This window comes from Phyllopteryx taeniolatus, chromosome 2 (assembly GCF_024500385.1).
Source record: "Phyllopteryx taeniolatus isolate TA_2022b chromosome 2, UOR_Ptae_1.2, whole genome shotgun sequence".
In the NCBI taxonomy this organism is placed as follows: domain Eukaryota; kingdom Metazoa; phylum Chordata; class Actinopteri; order Syngnathiformes; family Syngnathidae; genus Phyllopteryx; species Phyllopteryx taeniolatus.
Window position 1 is genome coordinate 5,174,044 of NC_084503.1, and position 19,133 is coordinate 5,193,176.

The window sequence follows — 19,133 nt, forward strand, 5'->3', positions numbered from 1 at the left end:
TACGTTTGGGCCTGCCAGGTCGGACCGGCATCTTCCCCCACCATCGGAGCCAACTCACCACCAGGTGGTGATCAGTTGACAGCTCCGCCCCTCTCTTCACCTGAGTGTCCAAGACATGCGGCCGCAAGTCCGATGACACAACCACAAAGTCGATCATCGAACTGCGACCTAGGGTGTCCTGGTGCTCGTTATGGACAAGCTGTGATGAGCACAGAAGTCCAATAACAGAACACCACTTCGGTTCTGATGGGGGGGGGCGTTCCTCCCAATCACGCCCTTCCAGGTCACACTGTCATTGCCCACGTGACCTTTGAAGTCCCTGAGCAGAACGATGGAGTCCCCCGCGGGAGCGCTCTCCAGCGTCCCCTCCAAGGACTCCAAAAAGGGTGGGTACTCTGAACTGCTGTTTGGTTCATAGGCACAAACAACAGTCAGGACCCGTCCCCCCACCCGAAGGCGGAGGAAGACTACCCTCTCGTCCACCGGGGTGAACCCCATCGTACAGGCGCCCAGCTGGGGGCAATAAGTATACCCACACCTGCTCGGTGCCTCTCACCGTGGGCAACTCCAGAGAGGAAGAGAGTCCAACCCCTCTCGAGAGGACTGGTACCAGAGACCAACCTGTGTGTGGAGGAGAGTCTGACTAGATCTAGTCGGAACCTCTCGACCTCACACACCAGCTCGGGCTCCTTCCCTGCCAGCGAGGTGACATTCCACGTCCCTTGTGCCAGCTTCTGTAGCCGGGGATCGGATCGCCGAGGTCCCCGCCTTCGTCCACCGCCCAGCTTGCACTGCACCCGACCCCTATGGTCCCTCCCACAGGTGGTGAGCCCACGGGAAGGGGGACCGACGGTACCCTTTCGGGCTGTGCCCGGCCGGGCCCCACAGGTGCAGGCCCGGCCACCGGGCGCTCTCCTTCGAGCCCCACCACCAGGCCTGGCTCCAGAGGGAGGCCCCGGTGACCCTCGTCCGGGCAACGGAAAACCGAATCCATCGTTTGTCGGCATCACTTTTGAAATAGTTACACTGTAAAATGTATGCACTGCATTTAACAGGTAAGCAAACAAAACAGTTTGTACACGGTAGTAAAATACTGAAACCTGACAAACATGTCATAAGGTTATGTATGGAATAACTTTTTTTTGTCTGAAAAATGTAAAAGACAAACATTTGTACATGTGGATTTATTTAAAAAAAAAAAAAAAACCTAACTGAACTTCCATCTTGAACAACAACAAAAAAAGTGTAAAAGCCTGAATCCTTTCATGTCACCAACACTGGGTTGAAACAACAATATACAATGAATACATTAACAATAAAATACAGCAACATGGTACACAAGAATCAACAATAGATAAGTAGTTAAATTAAACCATTTATCATGACGAACCTAAAATATTGAATTTTGAGCCCAGACAAAAAAAAAAAAAAAAAAAGTAATGCAAATTTAACCCAAAAGGAAAAGTATGAAATACAGGAGAGTAAATTCAATCCAAATGTTTGGTGTAGGTCCGTTCCCGCAGGCAGTGTTTGAGGTGCGGCAGAGGTCAGCAGCCTCCAGTTCCCCCTCATCTCTCCCATAAAGTTCATCTGGAAATAGAAAGAAATAAAGAGTGTGCTTGTGCTAATGCTATTGCGATCTCAACAGCTGTTAACAAGTAACTGAATAAATACACTTACCAGGTATGCCAGCTTTCTTCCTTCAAGATTTTCCAAGTCTGCGAAGAAAGGATTCTTGCTCGGTCCCGGTACTGATAACAATGTCGTGTCAAACAGCTCGGGGTGTCCACAGACTGCAACAACCACCTCCTCCATTTTCTAATGCTCAACAACTGTACAGGACGCCACGTGCGACGTTGTCCATTCTCAACGCTGATCGGCTGACACCACCGAATGTCGCTTGCAGTCCGTCCCTCTCAACTCCGAGCGAACCGGCGAAGGAGGCTAATTTTTTTTCACGTGCCCGCCCCGCCGGATTCGCGTTTATTCGTGCAAACCGCGTGACTTAATCACGCCGCGTAAAACGCTCAAAACGCATCCGGTGTGAACACAGCATAAGTGTGGCTTAAGGCTCAGCTTGGCAAATAAATGCAAAGCTGCCCCTGCAACCTTGGTGGTACAATGTTCGCAAACAAAACGGGTCTCTCCTGCAAAAGTCATTTGGAAACCGAGGTTCCACTGTGACGTCATTATCGAGTCAGCAGGCTAACTAACTAACTAACTAACACCCGGTCCCGGAACACCATTCCCGGCTCTACTGCCATCTCGTGTTCAAGATTCAAGCTTTTTGTTCTCTCTTTTCTTTTTCTTTTCCAAAGCAAAAGCAAAGCAAATGTATTCATGTAGCGCCTTTCGTATACAAGGTCACTCAATGTGCTTTACACCATTAAAAGCATTTCAAAACAAAATAGAAGAATAAAAAACAAAGAGGGAAAACATAAAACTGGCACATCCGCCTCACAGTTCTGAGGTCGCAGGTTCAAATCCGGGCCCCGGCCCCGCCTGTGTGGAGTTTGCGTGTTCTCCCCGTGCCCGCGTGGCTTTTCTCCGGGCACGCCGGTTTCCTCCCACATCCCAAAAACATGCATGCTAGGTTACTTGAAGACTCTAAATTGCCTGTAGGTGTGAATTTTAGTGCGAATGGTTCTTTGTCAAATTGTCTGCCCTGTGATTGGCTGGTGACCAGTTCAGGGCGTACGCCGCCTCTCGCCCGCAGTTAGCTGGGATAGGCGACCCGTCAGGAGGATATGCGGCTCGGAAAATGGATGGCTTGAGTTCACATTATTGGTGGAAATAGTTTTGAAATTATACCACCAAACCCTGGCATTTGAACAGGGGGTGGGTAGAATTATGATAGCCACCGTCTCTTGATTTTATTAACTTGCCGAATGTACGAGGATGGAGAAAACTGGACAACTAAAATTGCGCTTGGTGACCAAAACAGTTTCACGTCCAGCCCTGTTTATCTTCCATTCCAACATTCGACTCAACTAGTAAGGGATGTCATTGTTTCAAATGGTAGAAAACAGCACCAGACGCCAGGATTAGCGGCATTACCCGATAGACTTGCGACACTGCTGTCGCAAACCTTTTCGAAAGCAGTTAATTAGGCAAATACAAATCCGCCTGACACGGTCGCAGTTCCTGCCGATCCATTTTTAACAAACCGGGCTCACTCAAGTCAAATGCGCTGTTTTAGCCGGCAAAAGTTGTGTCGCCAAATCCCTAAATTATAGCACTTTGTAATCATGATTTTTCTAACAACATGACAAAACCCTCAAAACTTTCAATAAAACACATCGTACACACCAGAGATGCGTATTATTTATAGACAAACTTCAACCTATTTTGCTAGCAGTGTAGCATAGTCCGAGCTAGCTACCAAGTTGTTTGAAGTCGCGAAAAAAATCCTTCACCGTTCTGAAACATGCCGGCCAGCTAAATCAATGAATACAATTGAATGTAAGTTGTAAATGCAAGTCAGTGCTTTTGATAAAGGTTAGGCCACCAGACAATAAATTGTTACATTTGTTTTTTAGACTCTTTTGTGGTGAAGACCTATAAAAATAAACTCGAATTAACCAGTTAATCAGTACTTGAGTAGTTTTTACAAGTCAGTTTATCGATCATTACGATTATTATTATTGCCTGAAAAGTTTTTTTGAGCTCAATAAATAATCTAACTGTATATTGCCTGTGAATATTCTTTCATTCTTCCAGGTCCTTGTTTCCTCAGGACATTGAATCGACCTCAACCGGACTGTTCAGGTTGCCCTAGAAGACGTTTTGCCTCTCTTCCAAGCAGGCCAAACCAGAAAAATTGTGTTTGTGAGCCACAGCTTTTATGATTTCCTTTACTTGCGTAATAAGTGAGTTAAATAAATTCATTTGACTGATGAGTCAACTATTTATTCCACAATATACAAACCCCTAAATAGTGATCAGGTAATAGGGACAGAGTCAGTGATTCCCAACACAGCCTCAGTTTCTTCAGTTCATTCTGCAGCTTCATTGATCACTCTTCTTCTCACCAGCACAATTGCGTTTCTTAACATCACACTTGACATCAAATCTTTTATCACACACCGAAGCTGAATGTTTCTCGGGCAGTGAATCGATTGCAACCGGATGGATCGATTCCTGCACACACGCTAGCGAGGGCGGTCCCTGCCTGAATAATGATGGTGTGAAAGCTAAACCCAACCATGTAAGTTAGAGGCACGCATCAACGACGAATGGTATCAATATTTCGGGATGCGAAATGACGGCCGTAGAGAGGTGAATCCATAACGTGGACATATTGTCCTCAAAGAGTTGAGTCTGGATTTGAAGAGTTACATTCACAGGCATGCAACTGAAGGTTTTGTCAAAAGTCTGTGTTCTTGTGTGGGTTGTTGAACTTGTTTTTGTAGAAAATGTCTTCCTACAAACAGAATAGGAGTAGGGCTACTCCCCAGTGTGTGTTTTCATGTGTTTATCCAATTCTAAATTATCAATGAAACTCAAGCTGCAAACTGAGCAGGCAACATGTTTTTCTCCAGCATGTCTTCTAGTATGCCTTGTTAAATTTGTTTTGGAAGAAAATGTTTTCCTGCAGACTGAGCAGGCAAAATTTGTCTCCCCAGTGTGTGTTCTTTGGTGTGTTCTTAAATCTCCCCGTCTAGAAAATCGTATACCACAAACTGAGCAGGCAAAAGGTTTCTCTCGGCCATGCGTTCGTGTGTGCCTTTTTAAATTTCTCTTTATCGAGAATGTTTTCCCACAGACTGAGCAAGCAAATGGTTTTTCCCCAGTGTGGGTTCTTTTGTGTATTCTTAAATCTCCCTTTCTAGAGAATCTTTGACCACAAACTGAGCAGGCAAAAGGTTTCTCCCCAGTGTGTGTTCTTTTGTGAATTCTCAAATCTCCCTTCCTGGAGAACCTTAGACTACAAACTAAGCAGGTAAAGGGTTTTTCTCCTGTGTGGGTCCTTGTATGTGATGTTAAATTTGTCTTTTTAGAGAATCTTTTATCACAAACTGAGCAGGCAAAAGGTTTTTCTCCAGTGTGTGTTCTTGTGTGGGCTTTCAAAGTTGACTTGTTGCAAAACGTTTTGTCACACTGAGAGCAATTCACGCGTTTGCTGTCGGTGTCACATGCCATATCTTTCGAATGTTCACCATCGTCATCATCATCATCATTATGATGATCATCATCAGTGTCTAAAGACGTTACGTCGTCACTGTCTGTGAGTGGCGCCAAGAGGCCATCTGATAGGGATCCTCCGCAGTGGTCTCCATCACCTTCTTCACTCTTTACAATGACAGTGAATGGAAAGCTGGTGACATCCTCCTCCTGTGCTTCCTCTTTAATTTGAAGGGGCTCTGGCTCCTCTTCCTCTTTAATGTGGGGACGCTCTGGGTCCTGATGTTCCATCCTGGAGTTCCACTCCTGCTGCTCAGGATGAAGAGCTTCAGTGATTTCTGCAGGACATAAATAGACAAAAACGGTTTGATAAAGTTAAGCTTTGCTCAGTGAAGCCATATTGTTTGTACATGTTTGGTGATCCCCAGAAGGGAAGGAGAGGTTGCAGCCATTAAAATATTTACATAATAAAATAAAACACTCACTTTTAACCAAATCAAGATACATCTTATTTATCAAACTCAATTTTTAATTAAGTTGAAATTGAAAGTTTTGCAAGATCAGTAATTGGAAGTCCTGAGGTACCTTCACTTACATGACTCCATTTACTCCCCAAAATTTGCAAATGAGCCGAGCATTGAGCGGTTCCTTTGGTGGCTGAAGCGGTTTTGCCTTGAATGGCTACTAGGCCATTACAGTTGTTCTATTAAGTTATATTTAAAGTTGAGTTTTGGTAGTCGCATAAATACTCAGTTTTGAAATCAATGAATAATCATTTCTATTCATCGTGATTTCAATATCAATCAAAATAATCGTGATTATTTTTTCCCCCCTATAACCGCGCACCCCTATTACTTATCAAGTCCTCAGAGAACATTTATATGTTACGGTGTTTACTGTGCAATCACAAAAGGCCATTCTAGGCCACATTCAAGACGTCCAACACAAATTTAAGGGCAATCAATTTTATTTTAAAAGGGGGGTTGGTAACAAAAAAATGCTTGTAATATCTCAACATTTTTAAAAGTGAAGCAGATTTGCAATTATGGTATTTTGGCAAGAAACACAAAGTCGATGCACACTCTCACGGGCCACATAAAATGACATGGCGGGCCGGATCTGGCCACCGGGCCACCAGTTTGACACCTGTGACCTATGGGGTCCCTCAAGGGTCAGTTCTTGGAACCCTCCTGTTCAGCCTGTATATGCTACCCTTGGGTCAAATTCTTCAGAACTTTAATTTTGACTATCATAGCTATGCAGATGACACACAGTTATATCTACCAGTGTCTCCAGATGACTACAGTTCAATTGACGTGTTGTGTCACTGTCTACTATCTGAAGAACATATCCAGAGTGAAGGCTTGCATGTGTCAAGCAGACCAGGAGAAGCTCATCCATGCTTTTATCTCAAGTAGACTTGACTATTGTAATGGTCTTCTGACTGGACTCCCCAAAAAGAGCATTGAACACCTGCAGCTCATTCAGAATGCTCCGGCTCGGGTTCTGACCAGAACAAAGAGGTCAGAGCATATTCCTCCAATTCTAAAGTCTTTACACTGGCTTTCAGTCAGCTTTAGAATAGATTTTAAAGTTCTGCTACTGGTCTATAAATCACTAAACAGTTTAGGTTCTGAATACATGAATGAAATGCTAATGGGACATAAACCCAGTAGGGCTCTGAGATGGACAGACTCAGGTCAAATAGTGAACCACAGAGTCCAAAGTCAACACGGTGAATCAGCATTTCGCTATTATGCTGCACACAAATGGAAGAAGTTGCCAACAGAAGTGACGTCAGCCGCAAGTGTGCATGTTTTTAAGTCCAGGTAAAAAACTCTTCATTTTTTCACTTTTAAATGATATTTCTTGCACTGTATGCTGTTTTAATTGAACTTTTTTTCTCTTTGTTTTAAATGTTTATAAGCAGTTTTTTTCTTTGTTTTTAAATGGTTTTAATCATGGAAAGCTCAGGTACCTTGTGTATGAAATGCGCTATATAAATAAATTTGCTTTGCTTCACCTTTTTTACACAAAAAAAACTCCCATTCATTCCCAATGACACATTAACCAAAACTGATTCACATGGTTTCCATTCAGAATTCAAAATGTTCAACTCATTCAATTCACCTTGGAAACAATATTCAACATTTCCAAAATTCCCACATACCAAATATTTCACACATTTCATCAAATTGTTCATATTTTTCACCAACAAAATTCCTGTTAGTTTTCAACCAATTCAAAGCGTTCCACCTTCAACATGTTCATCTCATCCAAGTCATCCCGTAAACTATTCCTTCTTCTTTTCCTTCGGGCTCGTCCCTTTAGGGGTCGCCACAGCGCGTCCTCCTTTTCCACGTAAGCCTATCTCCTGCATCCTCCTCTCGAACACCAACTGCCCTCATGTCTTCCCTCACGACATCCAGCTACCTTCTCTTTGGTCTTCCTCTCGCTCTCTTGCCTGGCAGCTCCATCCTTATCATCCTTCTACCAATATACTCACTATTTGTCCTCTGGACGTGTCCAAACCATCCAAGTCTGCTCTCTCTAACTTTGTCTCCAAAACATCGAACCTTGGCTGTCCCTCTGATGAGCTCGTTTCTAATTTTATCCAACCTGGTCACTCCGAGAGCGAACCTCAACATCTTCATTTCCGCCTCCTCCAGCTCTGCTTCCTGTTGTCTCTTCAGTGCCGCTGTCTCTAATCCGTCCATCATGGCTGGCCTCACCACTGTCTTCTAAACTTTGCCCTTCATCCTAGCAGAGACTCTTCTGTCACATAACACACCTGACACCTTCCTCCACCCGTTCCAACCTGCTTGGACCCGTTTCTTCACTTCCTGACCACACTCACCATTGGTCTGGACGGTTGACGCCAAGTATCTAAAGTCCTCCACCCTTGCTATCTCTTCTCCCTGTAGCCTCACTCTTCCCCCACCACCCCTCTCATTCATGCACGTATATTCTGTCTTACTTCGGCTAATCTTCATTCCTCTGCTTTCCAGTGCATGCCTCCATCTTTCTAACTGTTCCTCCACCTGCTCCCTGCTTTCACTGCAGATCACAATGTCATCTGCAAACATCATGGTCCATAGGGATTTCAGTCTAACCTCATCTGTCAGCCTATCCATCACCATTGCAAACAGGAAGGGGCTCAGGGCTGATCCCTGATGCAGTCCCACCTCCACCTTAAATTCGTCCGTCACACCTACAGCACAACTCACCGCTGTTCTGCTGCCCTCGTACATGTCCTGTATTATTCTAACATACTTCTCTGCCACTCCAGACTTCCGCATGCAGTACCACAGTTTCTCTCTGGGTACTCTGTCATAGGCTTTCTCTAGATCTACAAAACACAATGTAGCTCCTTCTGACCTTCTCTGTACTTTTCCATCAACATCCTCAAGGCAAATAATGCATCTGTGGTACTCTTTCTAGGCATGAAACCGTACTGTTGCTCGCAAATACTCACTTCCGTCCTGAGTCTAGCCCCCACTACTCTTTCCCATAACTTCATTGTGTGGCTCATCAACTTTATTCCTCTATAGTTCCCACAGCTCTGCACATCACCCTTGTTCTTAAAAATGGGCACCAGCACACTTTTCCTCCATTCCTCAGGCATCTTCTCACGCGCTAGAATTCTATTGAACAAGCTGGTCAAAAACTCCACAGCAACCTCTCCTAGATGCTTCCATACCTCCACAGGAATGTCATCCGGACCAACTGCCTTTCCATTTTTCATCCTCTTTAATGCCTTTCTAACTTCCCCCTTACTAATCATTGCCACTTCCTGGTCCACCACACTTGCCTCTTCTATTCTCCCTTCTCTCTCATTTTCCTCATTCATCAACTCCTCGAAGTATTCTTTCCATCTAGCTAGCACACTGCTGGCACCAGTCACCCTAACTTGCTGCACATCCTTCCCATCTCTATCCCTCTGTCTGGCCAGCCTGTGTAGATCCTTTTCTCCTTCTTTCGTGTCCAACCTGCCATACATGTCATCATATGCCTCTTGTTTGGCCTTTGCCACCTCTACCTTTGCCCTGTGTCGCATCTCAATGTATTCCTTTCGCCTCTCCTCGGTCCTCTCAGTGTCCCACTTCTTCTTAGCTAACCTTTTTCCTTGTATGATTTCCTGTACTGTGAAGTTCCACCACCAAGTCTCCTTCTCTCCTTTCCTGCCAGAAGATACACCAAGTACTCTCCTGCCTGCCTCTCTGATCACCTTGGCTGAAGCGGGCCAGTCTTCTGGAAGCTCCTCCTCTCCACCGAGAGCCTGTCTCACCTCTTCCCGAAAGGCTGCACAACACTCGTCCTGTCTCAGCTTCCACCACATGGTTCTCTGCTCTGCCTTTGTCTTCCTAATCTTCCTCCCCACCGCCAGAGTCATCTTACACACCACCATCCTATGCTGTCTAGCCACACTCTCCCCTACCACTACCTTACAGTCGGTAACCTCCTTCAGATGACATCGTCTGCACAAGATGTCATCCACCTGCGTGCTTCTACCTGCGCTCTTGTAGGTCACCCTATGTTCCTGCCTCTTCTGGAAAAAAGTGTTCACTACAGCCATTTGCATCCTTGTTGCAAAGTTTACCACCATCTGTCCCTCCAAGTTCCTTTCCTGGATGCTGTACTTACCCATCACTTCTTCATCACCCCTATTTCCTTCACCAACATGTCCATTACAATCTGCACCAATCACGACTCTCTCTCTGTCTGGGATGCTCAGAACTACTTCGTCTAGCTCCTTGCAGAATTTCTCTTTCACCTCTCGGTCACATCCTACCTGTGGGGCATAGCCGCTAATCACATGACACATAACACCCTCAAGTTCAAGTTTCAGCCTCATCACTCGATATGATACTCTTTTCACCTCCAAGACATTCTTAGCCAACTCTTCTTTTAAAATAACCCCGACTCCATTTCTCTTCCCAGCTACACCATGGTCAAATAATTTCAACCCTGCCCCTAAACTTCGAGCCTTGCTGCCTTTCCACCTGCTCTCCTGGGCACACAATTTATCAACCTTTCTCCTAATCATCGTGTCAACCAACTCCCGAGATTTTCCTGTCATAGTCCCAACATTCAAAGTCCCCACATTCAGTTCTAGGCTCTGTGCTTTCCTCTTCTCTTTGTGCCACCGAACGTTCGAATAACTTGCAGCTATAAAGCACACTACAATTGTTTTCCAAGTCGCTCGGCCACCGCTGCACAGGAATATTTCGAAATGACGCTCGTTCGAAAACAAGTGAGAGGAGGAAGCGATCGAACCTCGTCGAGGCTGCGGCTCGAAAACGGCGTCCAGTAGTCGTCGTTCTCCTCTTTCGTTCCCCCTTGTGCGCTTCTGTCACACTTTTGGACACGATACACACAACACTTGACTCGCACAATTGCTCTCTGCTTGGCGATGCGTCTCTGCGTTCGCGGCTGGCGAGCTAAGCTAAAATAAGCTAAGCTAGGCTAGGCTCGGCTAAGCTAGTCGTCGAAGCTTCAACGTGGGCCGAGACGAGTTTACGCGATTTCATAAGTGATTTATGAGTCGGGAGTGGTGACGGACGTGCTGTGTTCAGGCACGATTCGTTCACGGAGAATTAGTGCGCGAAAAGCGTGAAAAAAGAAACCGTACGCGGAAATACAGCTGCAGCGGCGGTGCTACGGCAAAGCCACTTGGACAAACTTCTTGTAGTCCCTCTGACTTGCAATGTCCACCATTAGCTATATAAGCTCTTTTTTGTGTGTACTCCGCTTAAAGTTTTTTTGATAATCGAGTTCATTGTGACAGATGCTTTTGCAAGGTTATCTGTATTCTGTTTGTCTTTTATCCTGCCACGTGTCACCGGGAACCCGATTAAAACAATCATTTCCTGTCAATGTTGACGCTTGTAAGTGTCTGACACAATAACCCAACTCTTGATGTTACTTTGTTGTCTATAATGCTAAATCCCAATTTGCTTTCTTTACAAAAATGAAGGAATATCTTCTCTTCATTTCCTCCATTTCACCGAGTAACTTCATGCAGGCAGAGCGGCATATTACAAGTTATGTCGAATGACTTTCTTCAATTTCTGCGCAAGAATACGCAGACCGCTCAAACTAAAAGCACACAATTATATTATTTTCATATTTTTATCGAGCGTAACGTAAATATTCACAGGACAGGGAGCAAAATGTAACTGACCCCCTTGGATTTAATAAGTGGTTGACCTTTGACCCTTTGGCAGCAGTACCGTATCGTTTTTTTTTGGTTTTCATTTCCTCGCTTCATCCTCGGTTTCCGCTGGATCCATCCGAATTAAAATCCGTGTCAAGAGTAATTATAGTTGAAATGATTCATTTTAGTTTCTGAAGGTCGAATGTTCGACTGAATAAAAAGCACCACCCCGCACATAGCCACCGAGGCACGGAAAAGCAATCAAAAGTAACAACGCCTTGAATAAAGATAATTCAGTTACAGCAGCAAATAGTGTGAATTGCAATTTGGAATCGTTGAAAAATTGAAAAATTGCGGTGCTGAGTTTCGACCGCTGACCCCGAAGAAGGTGTCGACCAGTTGTCCGAGGAATGCACTTTTGAGGACCGGTTGTCTGTCCACCAGGCTGAAGCTATTGCTAGCATAGTTGACAGTAAACAACTGTAAACAAGTAACAACTTCCTCGCTCACCATTCGCCAGGCTTGCTCTCGTTTTCGTATCTGTCGCAAGCGATATCGTAGAGTTCCGGGTGCCCATGTACGGAGACGATCATTTGATTTTCCTTTGTTCGGTCTGACAAGTCCAGGACGTTGTTTATATTCCTAGACTGTCGCCGTCTAGGAACTAACCCCACGCAGCGTCACGCGAATTTTTCGCTGGAGTTCGAATCCTCCAACTGACTGCACGTAATCATGTGGCAAATATTTCAATTTGGTGGCAAGCTAAACTAAGCTAAGCTAAGCTAAAAGTAAACACCCTTGGGAAGCTTCAACGTCCACCAAAACGAGTTCACACAAAGGCGGTTTACACCCTGAATTGGTCGCCAGCCAGCACAGTTCGGGAAAAACTCCACTTGGACAAACTAACGCCGTTTGACGACAAATGACAGCATGTTCATTCAGCCATTGACAATGCATCGTCAAAAAGAGAGCGAGGCATTTTCTACACTTCAGATTGGTCAATAATTTGGAAAACAAAAACATGCTGGAACTGAGCAAAAGTTTCCTTTTGTGACAAAATACGAAATTAACCAAATTTGGACAAAAGAGTTTTCCTACCCACAGTGGATAAGTTCCTATGTGGGTCAAGGAAGATCAGCAAATACATGATCATTTAGTTTATATAGTTCACTATTTAAATATCCCTAGTTATTACACACAGACACACGCACACACAGCCTTAGTTTTGTCGGTTTATTCTGCAACTTCACTGACAGCTGCTCTTCTCGTCTGTACATTTGTCTGTGAACCAAACACTTTTCATACAATCTTTTATCGTACGCTGCAAATGAATCGGTTCTCTCCAGTGTGTGTTCGCGTGTGTCTTGTTAAATTTCTCTTGATAGAGAATCTTTGGCCACACACTGAGCAGGCAAATGGTTTTTCTCCAGTATGTGTTCTTATGTGCGTTGTTAAATTTGCCTTTATAGAGAATCTTTGACCACAAACTGAACAGGCAAAAGGTTTTTCTCCAGTATGTGTTCTTGTGTGCGCAATTAAATTTCCCTTCTGACTGAACGTTTTACCACAAACTAAACAAACAAAAGGTTTCCCACCAGTGTGCGTTCTCTCATGGGCCGTCAAAGAGTTTCCTTGTGTGAATCTTTTACCGCAAACAGAGCAAGCAAAAGGTTTCTCCCCAGTGTGTGTTCTTTGGTGGATTCCTAAATGTCCCTTTCTCGAGAATCTTTTACTACAAACTGAGCAGGCAAAGGGTTTCTCTCCACTGTGTGTTCTTATGCGTCTTTTTGATGAGGACTCACACTGAGAACATTTCACTGGCTTTTTATCAGTGTGAAGCATCATATGACGACAACAGTGTTCTTCATCATCATCATCATCATCATCAGAGTGTGACGTTATGTCGTCACTATCCGATAGAGGAGGTAAGAGGCCGTCTGCTTGTGATTGTCCACTGTGGTCTCCATCACCTTGTTCACTCTTCACAATAACACCAGTCAACTGAAACTTGGTGATGTCATCCCCCTGCTCCTCCTCCTTCATGTGTGGGGCCTCTGGCTCTTCTTCCTCTTTAATGTCAGGCGGCTCAGGACAAAGATCTCTGTCACTGACGTCTGCAGGACACAAGAAGACAAATGTTTGCAAACATCTGCTTTAGAAAACAAGGATCAACATTTTGGCCTCTTTCGTAACATTCAAATCAGTCATCAAATTATGTTTGCGCATTTTCTAATAATACCCTGTTTTTGAATAAAGGGATGGAAATTGACAACTGACAATTTTGAAATAATGTCCCATTTTTGGACTCAACGAATGTAAACTTTCAACTTTCGTTGTCACTTTTCAAACCTGCCATCCAAAAATCACGGAGGAGAAGATCCCATTCTTTTTGGAAACAACCTGGTGTATTTTCCATCTTTGCGATGAATTCCTTCCACTCCCGATCGAGGCCAAAATGAAAGTAAGAAGCGAGCAAACCTGCTCCGAGTCGCACAAGTCGAGGCTGCTCGCAAACTGCCTCGAGTCGTTCAACTTCCTCCTCTTCTGCCCGACAAATGTCCTTCTCCGACTCTTCTTCTTTCACACGTTTTGCACACATCTTCGCACGACGATCCCGACGCTTTACATTCACACTCGATCTCCGCTCGGCGATGCAAATTCTTTGGTAGCTAAGCGAAGCTAAGCTAGCGAGCTCGAGGAGCTTCAGCGTGCAGCCCACAAATGCTGTTTCCGTTCACTTAAGTCGAGATGAATGTACCGCGTGTACGCTTCGGCGGGCAACGTTCAACTACTCGTTCGCAGGGAAAGATGGCGCGAAGCTCGTGCACAAAGAGTCTCGCTGCTGCAAACTTCACTTGGGCCTCGTCTCATTTCGCCACTTTCGATTTGTCGCTCCTCGGTTGGCATGCTTGCAAAAATCCCATCGAGGAGACGAGGAGGCGTGGCAAAAGGAGGCTTGGGGGAAATGAGACCGCCGGCCCCGGATGACGTCATCGGGATGGCGACGGCTCCGAAAGATGGCGTCACATCATTGATACGTGTGCGAAGCTCAATGATGACTCTCACCGCTTTCGGCGCGGAACTTCGAGTAGGATTAAATTCAAGTCTAATTGAGGTCACACTGTTCCTCTTAACAAGTTTGCAGATGCAAAGGCCATCGTGATTGGTCGGTCGCAAGTCCGTCTCCACCCGCTCGCACGCACGCACGCACGCACGCACGCAGCGCATATTTGGAGTGCCTCGTAAACAACGTTGAGAAGATGACTTTGGAAATGGAGTTGCTTTTGGCTTTCAGTTAAGCACTGTTGGAAATGTAATAGTAGTGGAACCCTTTTCGTTACTTTCTCAAAGTGTGTGTTTTTGTGTGCATTGATAAAGTTGACTTTCTCGAGAATCTTTTACCGCAAACTGAGCAGGCAAAAGGTTTTTCTCCAGTGTGTGTCCTTGTGTGCATTGTTAAATTGGCCTTTAATGAGAATCTTTTACCACAAGCTAAGCAGGTGAAAGGTTTTTGTGCAGTGTGCGTTCTTTCGTGTGCTTGCAGCAATGACTTGTTGTCAAACGTTTTGTCACAATGAGAACACTGGATGCTTTTGTTGTCAGCGTGACCTGTCATATCACCTTTCCAGTGTTCTCCGTCCTCATAGTCAGAAGAGTGTGACGTTGCGCTGTCACTATCTGCGAGCGGCGCTAAGAGGCCGTCTGCTTGGGATCCTCCAAAGTGGTCTCCATCACTTGCTTCACTCTGCACACTGACAGCAGTCAATGAGAACTTGCTGATTTCATCCTCCTCCGCTTCCTCTTTAAAGAGAGGAGACTGGAGGTCCTCTTCCTTTTTGATCTGCGGAAGCTCCTCCTCCTCCTCCTCTTTGATCTGGAGGGACTCTGGCTCCTGCTGAAGAAGATCTTCTCGAGTGACGTCTGCAAAACACAACAGGACCAACAAGCATAGTTTGGTCAAGCTTCGCTCGGTCACGTCTCACGTCGTGACTTTCATGTGGCGTATCATTGTTTATACAGCGGAACCTCAGGTACCAAACGACCCGTTTACGAACAAATCGGGTTACGCCCCATGTTTGCAGAAAAAAGACCTCGTTTTACAAACTATTTTCAATTTACCGACGGAATGATGTACATTGTTCCATTGTTGGATGTTCCGCCTACGCACGTCGACCCAATCACAGATCCCAGCGGTGGCCGCGTGGTTTATGAATGAACACGGAAGTAATAGTAGTGGATAATCGATTCGTTGTCGGTGAATCGATTAACTGCGGCGCCTCTGACGTGAACATGCTTCCTCCTACGCTGCAGCTTTACTTCAATGAAAGCACGTAACCATTTGGTTTTGTGTGCATTTCATTTGAATACGGGGACATTCCGAGGAATTTGAGTTTTACGAGCTTTGTCACGGAACGAATTCAATTCGCAAAATACCACAAAGTTATTGATGTCAAGGTACGTCAGTGATTCGAATTAAAAACGGGAAATAACCGCAGGGACACTGTGAACAAACCTGCTCTCTGTAGCAAATCTCGAGCTTGCAGCTCGCAAACGGCGTCCAGTCGGTGACGTTCGGTCTCTTCCGCTCGACAAATGTCCTCCTCGTACTCTTCTTCTTTCACACATTTTTCCCACATTTTTAGACGGTGACTTTTCACACGTGATCTCTGCTGAGCCAGGTGTGGCTAACAACTCTTTGTTAGCGGCTATCAAGCTAAGTTAAACTGGCTTCAGTTTATGCAACAAATAACGTTTTAGTCCAGTAGGGTAGTGATGGACGTCCTTAGTCGCGTTTTCGGCCTGTTTCAGACTCATTCAGAAAGATTTATTTCGCGAGGACTTACTGACAGCGTTAAAGTTCATATCCGGGTGAAGGAAGGTCAGTGATGACTTATGGTAATATAGTGTATATAGTTGACTATATAAAAATCCCTCTATAGTGATTAGAGAAAAAGGAACAAGTCAAAAAGCAACACAGCCTCGGTTTCTTCCGTTTATTCTGCAGCTTCGCTGATCGCTGCCCCTCGCCAGCTTGTCTGTGAACCGCTTTCATCGTTTGCTGCAACCGAATCATTTCCCTCCAGTGTGTGTTCGCGTGTGTCTTGTTAAATTTCTCTTGATAGAGAATCTTTGGTCGCACACTGAGCAGGCAAAAGGTTTTTCTCCAGTGTGTGTTCTTATGTGCGTTGTTAAATTTGCCTTTATAGAGAATCTTTGACCACAAACTGAACAGGCAAAAGGTTTTTCTCCAGTGTGTGTTCTTGTGTGCGCAATCAAATTTCCTTTCTGACTGAACGTTTTACCGCAAACTAAACAAGCAAAAGGTTTTCCACCGGTGTGCGTTCTCTCATGCGCTATCAAAGAGTTTCCTTGAGTAAATCTTTTACCACAAACGGAGCACGCAAAAGGTTTCTCCCCAGTGTGTGTTCTCTGGTGTGTTCCTAAATCTCCCTTTCTAGAGAATCTTTTACTACAAACTGAGCAGGCAAAAGGTTTCTCTCCAGTGTGTGTTCTTGTGTGTCTTTTCAATGAGGACTTGTAAAAAACTTTGTCGCACTGAGAACATTTCACTCGCTTTTTGTCAGTGTGAAGCGTCATATCATGATGAGAGTGTTCCTCCTCCTCCTCCTCATCATCATCATCATCATCAGAGTGTGACGTTATGTCGTCACTATCTGATAGAGGCGGTAAGAGGCCGTCTGCTTGTGATTGTCCACTGTGGTCTCCATCACCTTGTTCACTCTTCACAATAACACCAGTCAACTGAAACTTGGTGATGTCATCCTCCTGCTCCTCCTCTTTCATGTGTGGGGCCTCTGGCTCTTCTTCCTCTTTAATGTCAGGCGGCTCAGGACAAAGATCTCCGCCACTGACGTCTGCAGGACACGAGAAGACAAACATGTTTTGTTAAAGTCAAGCTTTGCTCAGTTAAGTCTCACGTTGGGACTTTGAAGTTGCATATTTTTGCTCTACATGTTCAAGATATCCTTTATTGATGCCCTAAGATATTTCAATTGGTTTTAGCTGCAAATAATAAAATAAACGTGCTGTTTTATGAGGTCACCACACTCACGCGCGTGTGCAGTCATGAAACTTGTATGCTGAAAGACCAAAAATGCAGCTTTTGTATCTGTCTCAGTTTTTTTGCAGTCTTGCCATAAATCACATATAAATGTGCAGACCAAAAAATGTGCCACAGTGATAGACTCCGACCTAAAAACACTCAACTAAAAGAGTGCTGCAACAAAGTATTATTTGGAGGCTGAGCATATTTATGCCTCCAGGGTATTGTACCGTTTTAAAGCTCATTTTCCCCCTTAAAATATTATTTCGGTTTTCAATTGAAGTGTACAGGTTATAGGTCACATGAATGGTCGAAAAAGTTGAAGTTTTTTTTTTTTTTGGTCTTCTCAGCCAACTGAACTTGACCACAACATCGCCGACCGAAGTCACCCAATTGGAATGCCTTCGCATGTGGGCAAGGCGCGCCGAAGTCACCGATGCGCTGCCAGACGTTTACTCAACGTGATAAACGGTGAAAACACACGAATAGAAAAATGAGAGCTCTCGCAAAGAGCTGCTGTAGGCCACAACTCACACCCAGACGCTCACATGCTGACGAGCAGACTCCAGCTCCTGATGTCACCGATGCCACCCCCCTTAAGGTACAGCGCACACCCAACACACAAATAATTGAATAAAAAAGTTATTCTTGCGGAATTTTCTGTCAGTGTTCATGCCCAAAAACAGTGGTATTGCAAAGAAACCAAAGAAGTTCGTCAAGAAAAACGAGGCGAACAAACCTGCTCGGCTCAGCACAAAGTGAGGCTGCTGACGAAAAGCGGCCAGTCGTTGACGTTGCCCCTCGCTCTCCTCGCACTTTTCTTCTTTCACACGTTTTGCACACATTTTCGCAGCACTTGACGCGCACACTTGCGAACAAGCGCGTCGCCTTGCTAGCAGCTAGCTAAAAAGCTAAGCTAAGCTAGGCTAGGCGAGTCCTCGACGCTTCAATGTGAAACGAGACGGGTTTATCCGGACTCGGAGATTTCACTCATGATGGTTTAGTCCACTGGAGTAGCGACGGGCGAACTGTGTCGACGTTTCGGGTCGCTTCGTCCTAATTCGGAACTGAACGCGGAAGAACAGCAACACGAGTGGCACTGCTTAGTACGGCAACTCCAATGGGACAAACTAGATCCGTGTTGTGGTGCGCGCGTGTGTGTGTCTTGCTAGCAAAAGCAAAAAAATGGTCGAGTATTGTTGCAGATACTTGTGTATATACGACTAGTGACGACGGGGCGTTGCCGAACTAGTCTCCTCGTCATGTCGATTGTGGTGAGTCACTGAGAGTTATCATTTAACACAACACGAGCGCTTGATCGACGACATTCGATGTGTGCTGTGCCGTCATTACCGCTAGATGGCAGCAATGGCCAAGGCATGGTGTCACGTTGAAGGGGACGGGAAGTCGAGTTATTTCGAAAATACACATACAATATGTTAGAACCACGAGAGACTGTGAAAGCCATTAAAACTTTGGATCTGTGTGCTCTTGTTTTTTTTTATTATTATTTTTTTTTTCTATTTTGCCACTGATTGTATGTCAGCCACTGGCGATTGTGTTTGTTCTGTTTTAGATGTCTAAATCTAGCTTGCTTTAAAAAATAAATCATTTGTCTTTTCTATTTTTAATCCCTCACACGTTTCTGTGTTTTATAATATTTTGTGTTTACAACTGTTTTTGTTTTTTAATGCTTAATGGTCATCGTTTGTTTTTTCACATTGCTATTGTTCACCAATGCATCTTCGTTCATAAATTAAAACTGCTCTGTACTATTTTTTTAGTTCA

General features: G+C 44.8%; 2 protein-coding genes across 3 annotated transcripts; both read right to left on the reverse strand.

The window, feature by feature from the left end:
• Positions 1 to 3,893: 3,893 nt before the first annotated feature.
• LOC133469094 (gastrula zinc finger protein XlCGF7.1-like) lies at positions 3,894 to 10,806 on the reverse strand. 2 transcript variants are annotated; one of them, XM_061755714.1, is made up of 2 exons: positions 10,402 to 10,806; positions 3,894 to 5,462 (listed from the first exon to the last, which is right to left on the reverse strand). In XM_061755714.1, the coding sequence occupies exon 2, from the start codon at positions 5,413 to 5,415 to the stop codon at positions 4,447 to 4,449; it is 969 nt and encodes a 322-aa protein (XP_061611698.1). In that variant the 5' UTR covers positions 5,416 to 5,462; positions 10,402 to 10,806; the 3' UTR covers positions 3,894 to 4,446. The 2 variants fall into 2 exon arrangements, with proteins under 2 accessions (XP_061611698.1, XP_061611706.1); XM_061755722.1 differs by lacking the exon at positions 10,402 to 10,806 and adding an exon at positions 7,381 to 8,214.
• Positions 10,807 to 12,514: 1,708 nt separating this feature from the next.
• On the reverse strand, positions 12,515 to 18,773 carry LOC133469018 (zinc finger protein 37-like). The gene is made up of 4 exons (XM_061755542.1): positions 18,085 to 18,773; positions 15,795 to 17,157; positions 14,903 to 15,202; positions 12,515 to 13,395 (listed from the first exon to the last, which is right to left on the reverse strand). The coding sequence occupies exons 2-4, from the start codon at positions 15,916 to 15,918 to the stop codon at positions 12,593 to 12,595; spliced, it is 1,227 nt and encodes a 408-aa protein (XP_061611526.1). The 5' UTR covers positions 15,919 to 17,157; positions 18,085 to 18,773; the 3' UTR covers positions 12,515 to 12,592.
• Between the last annotated feature and the right edge of the window lie 360 nt (positions 18,774 to 19,133).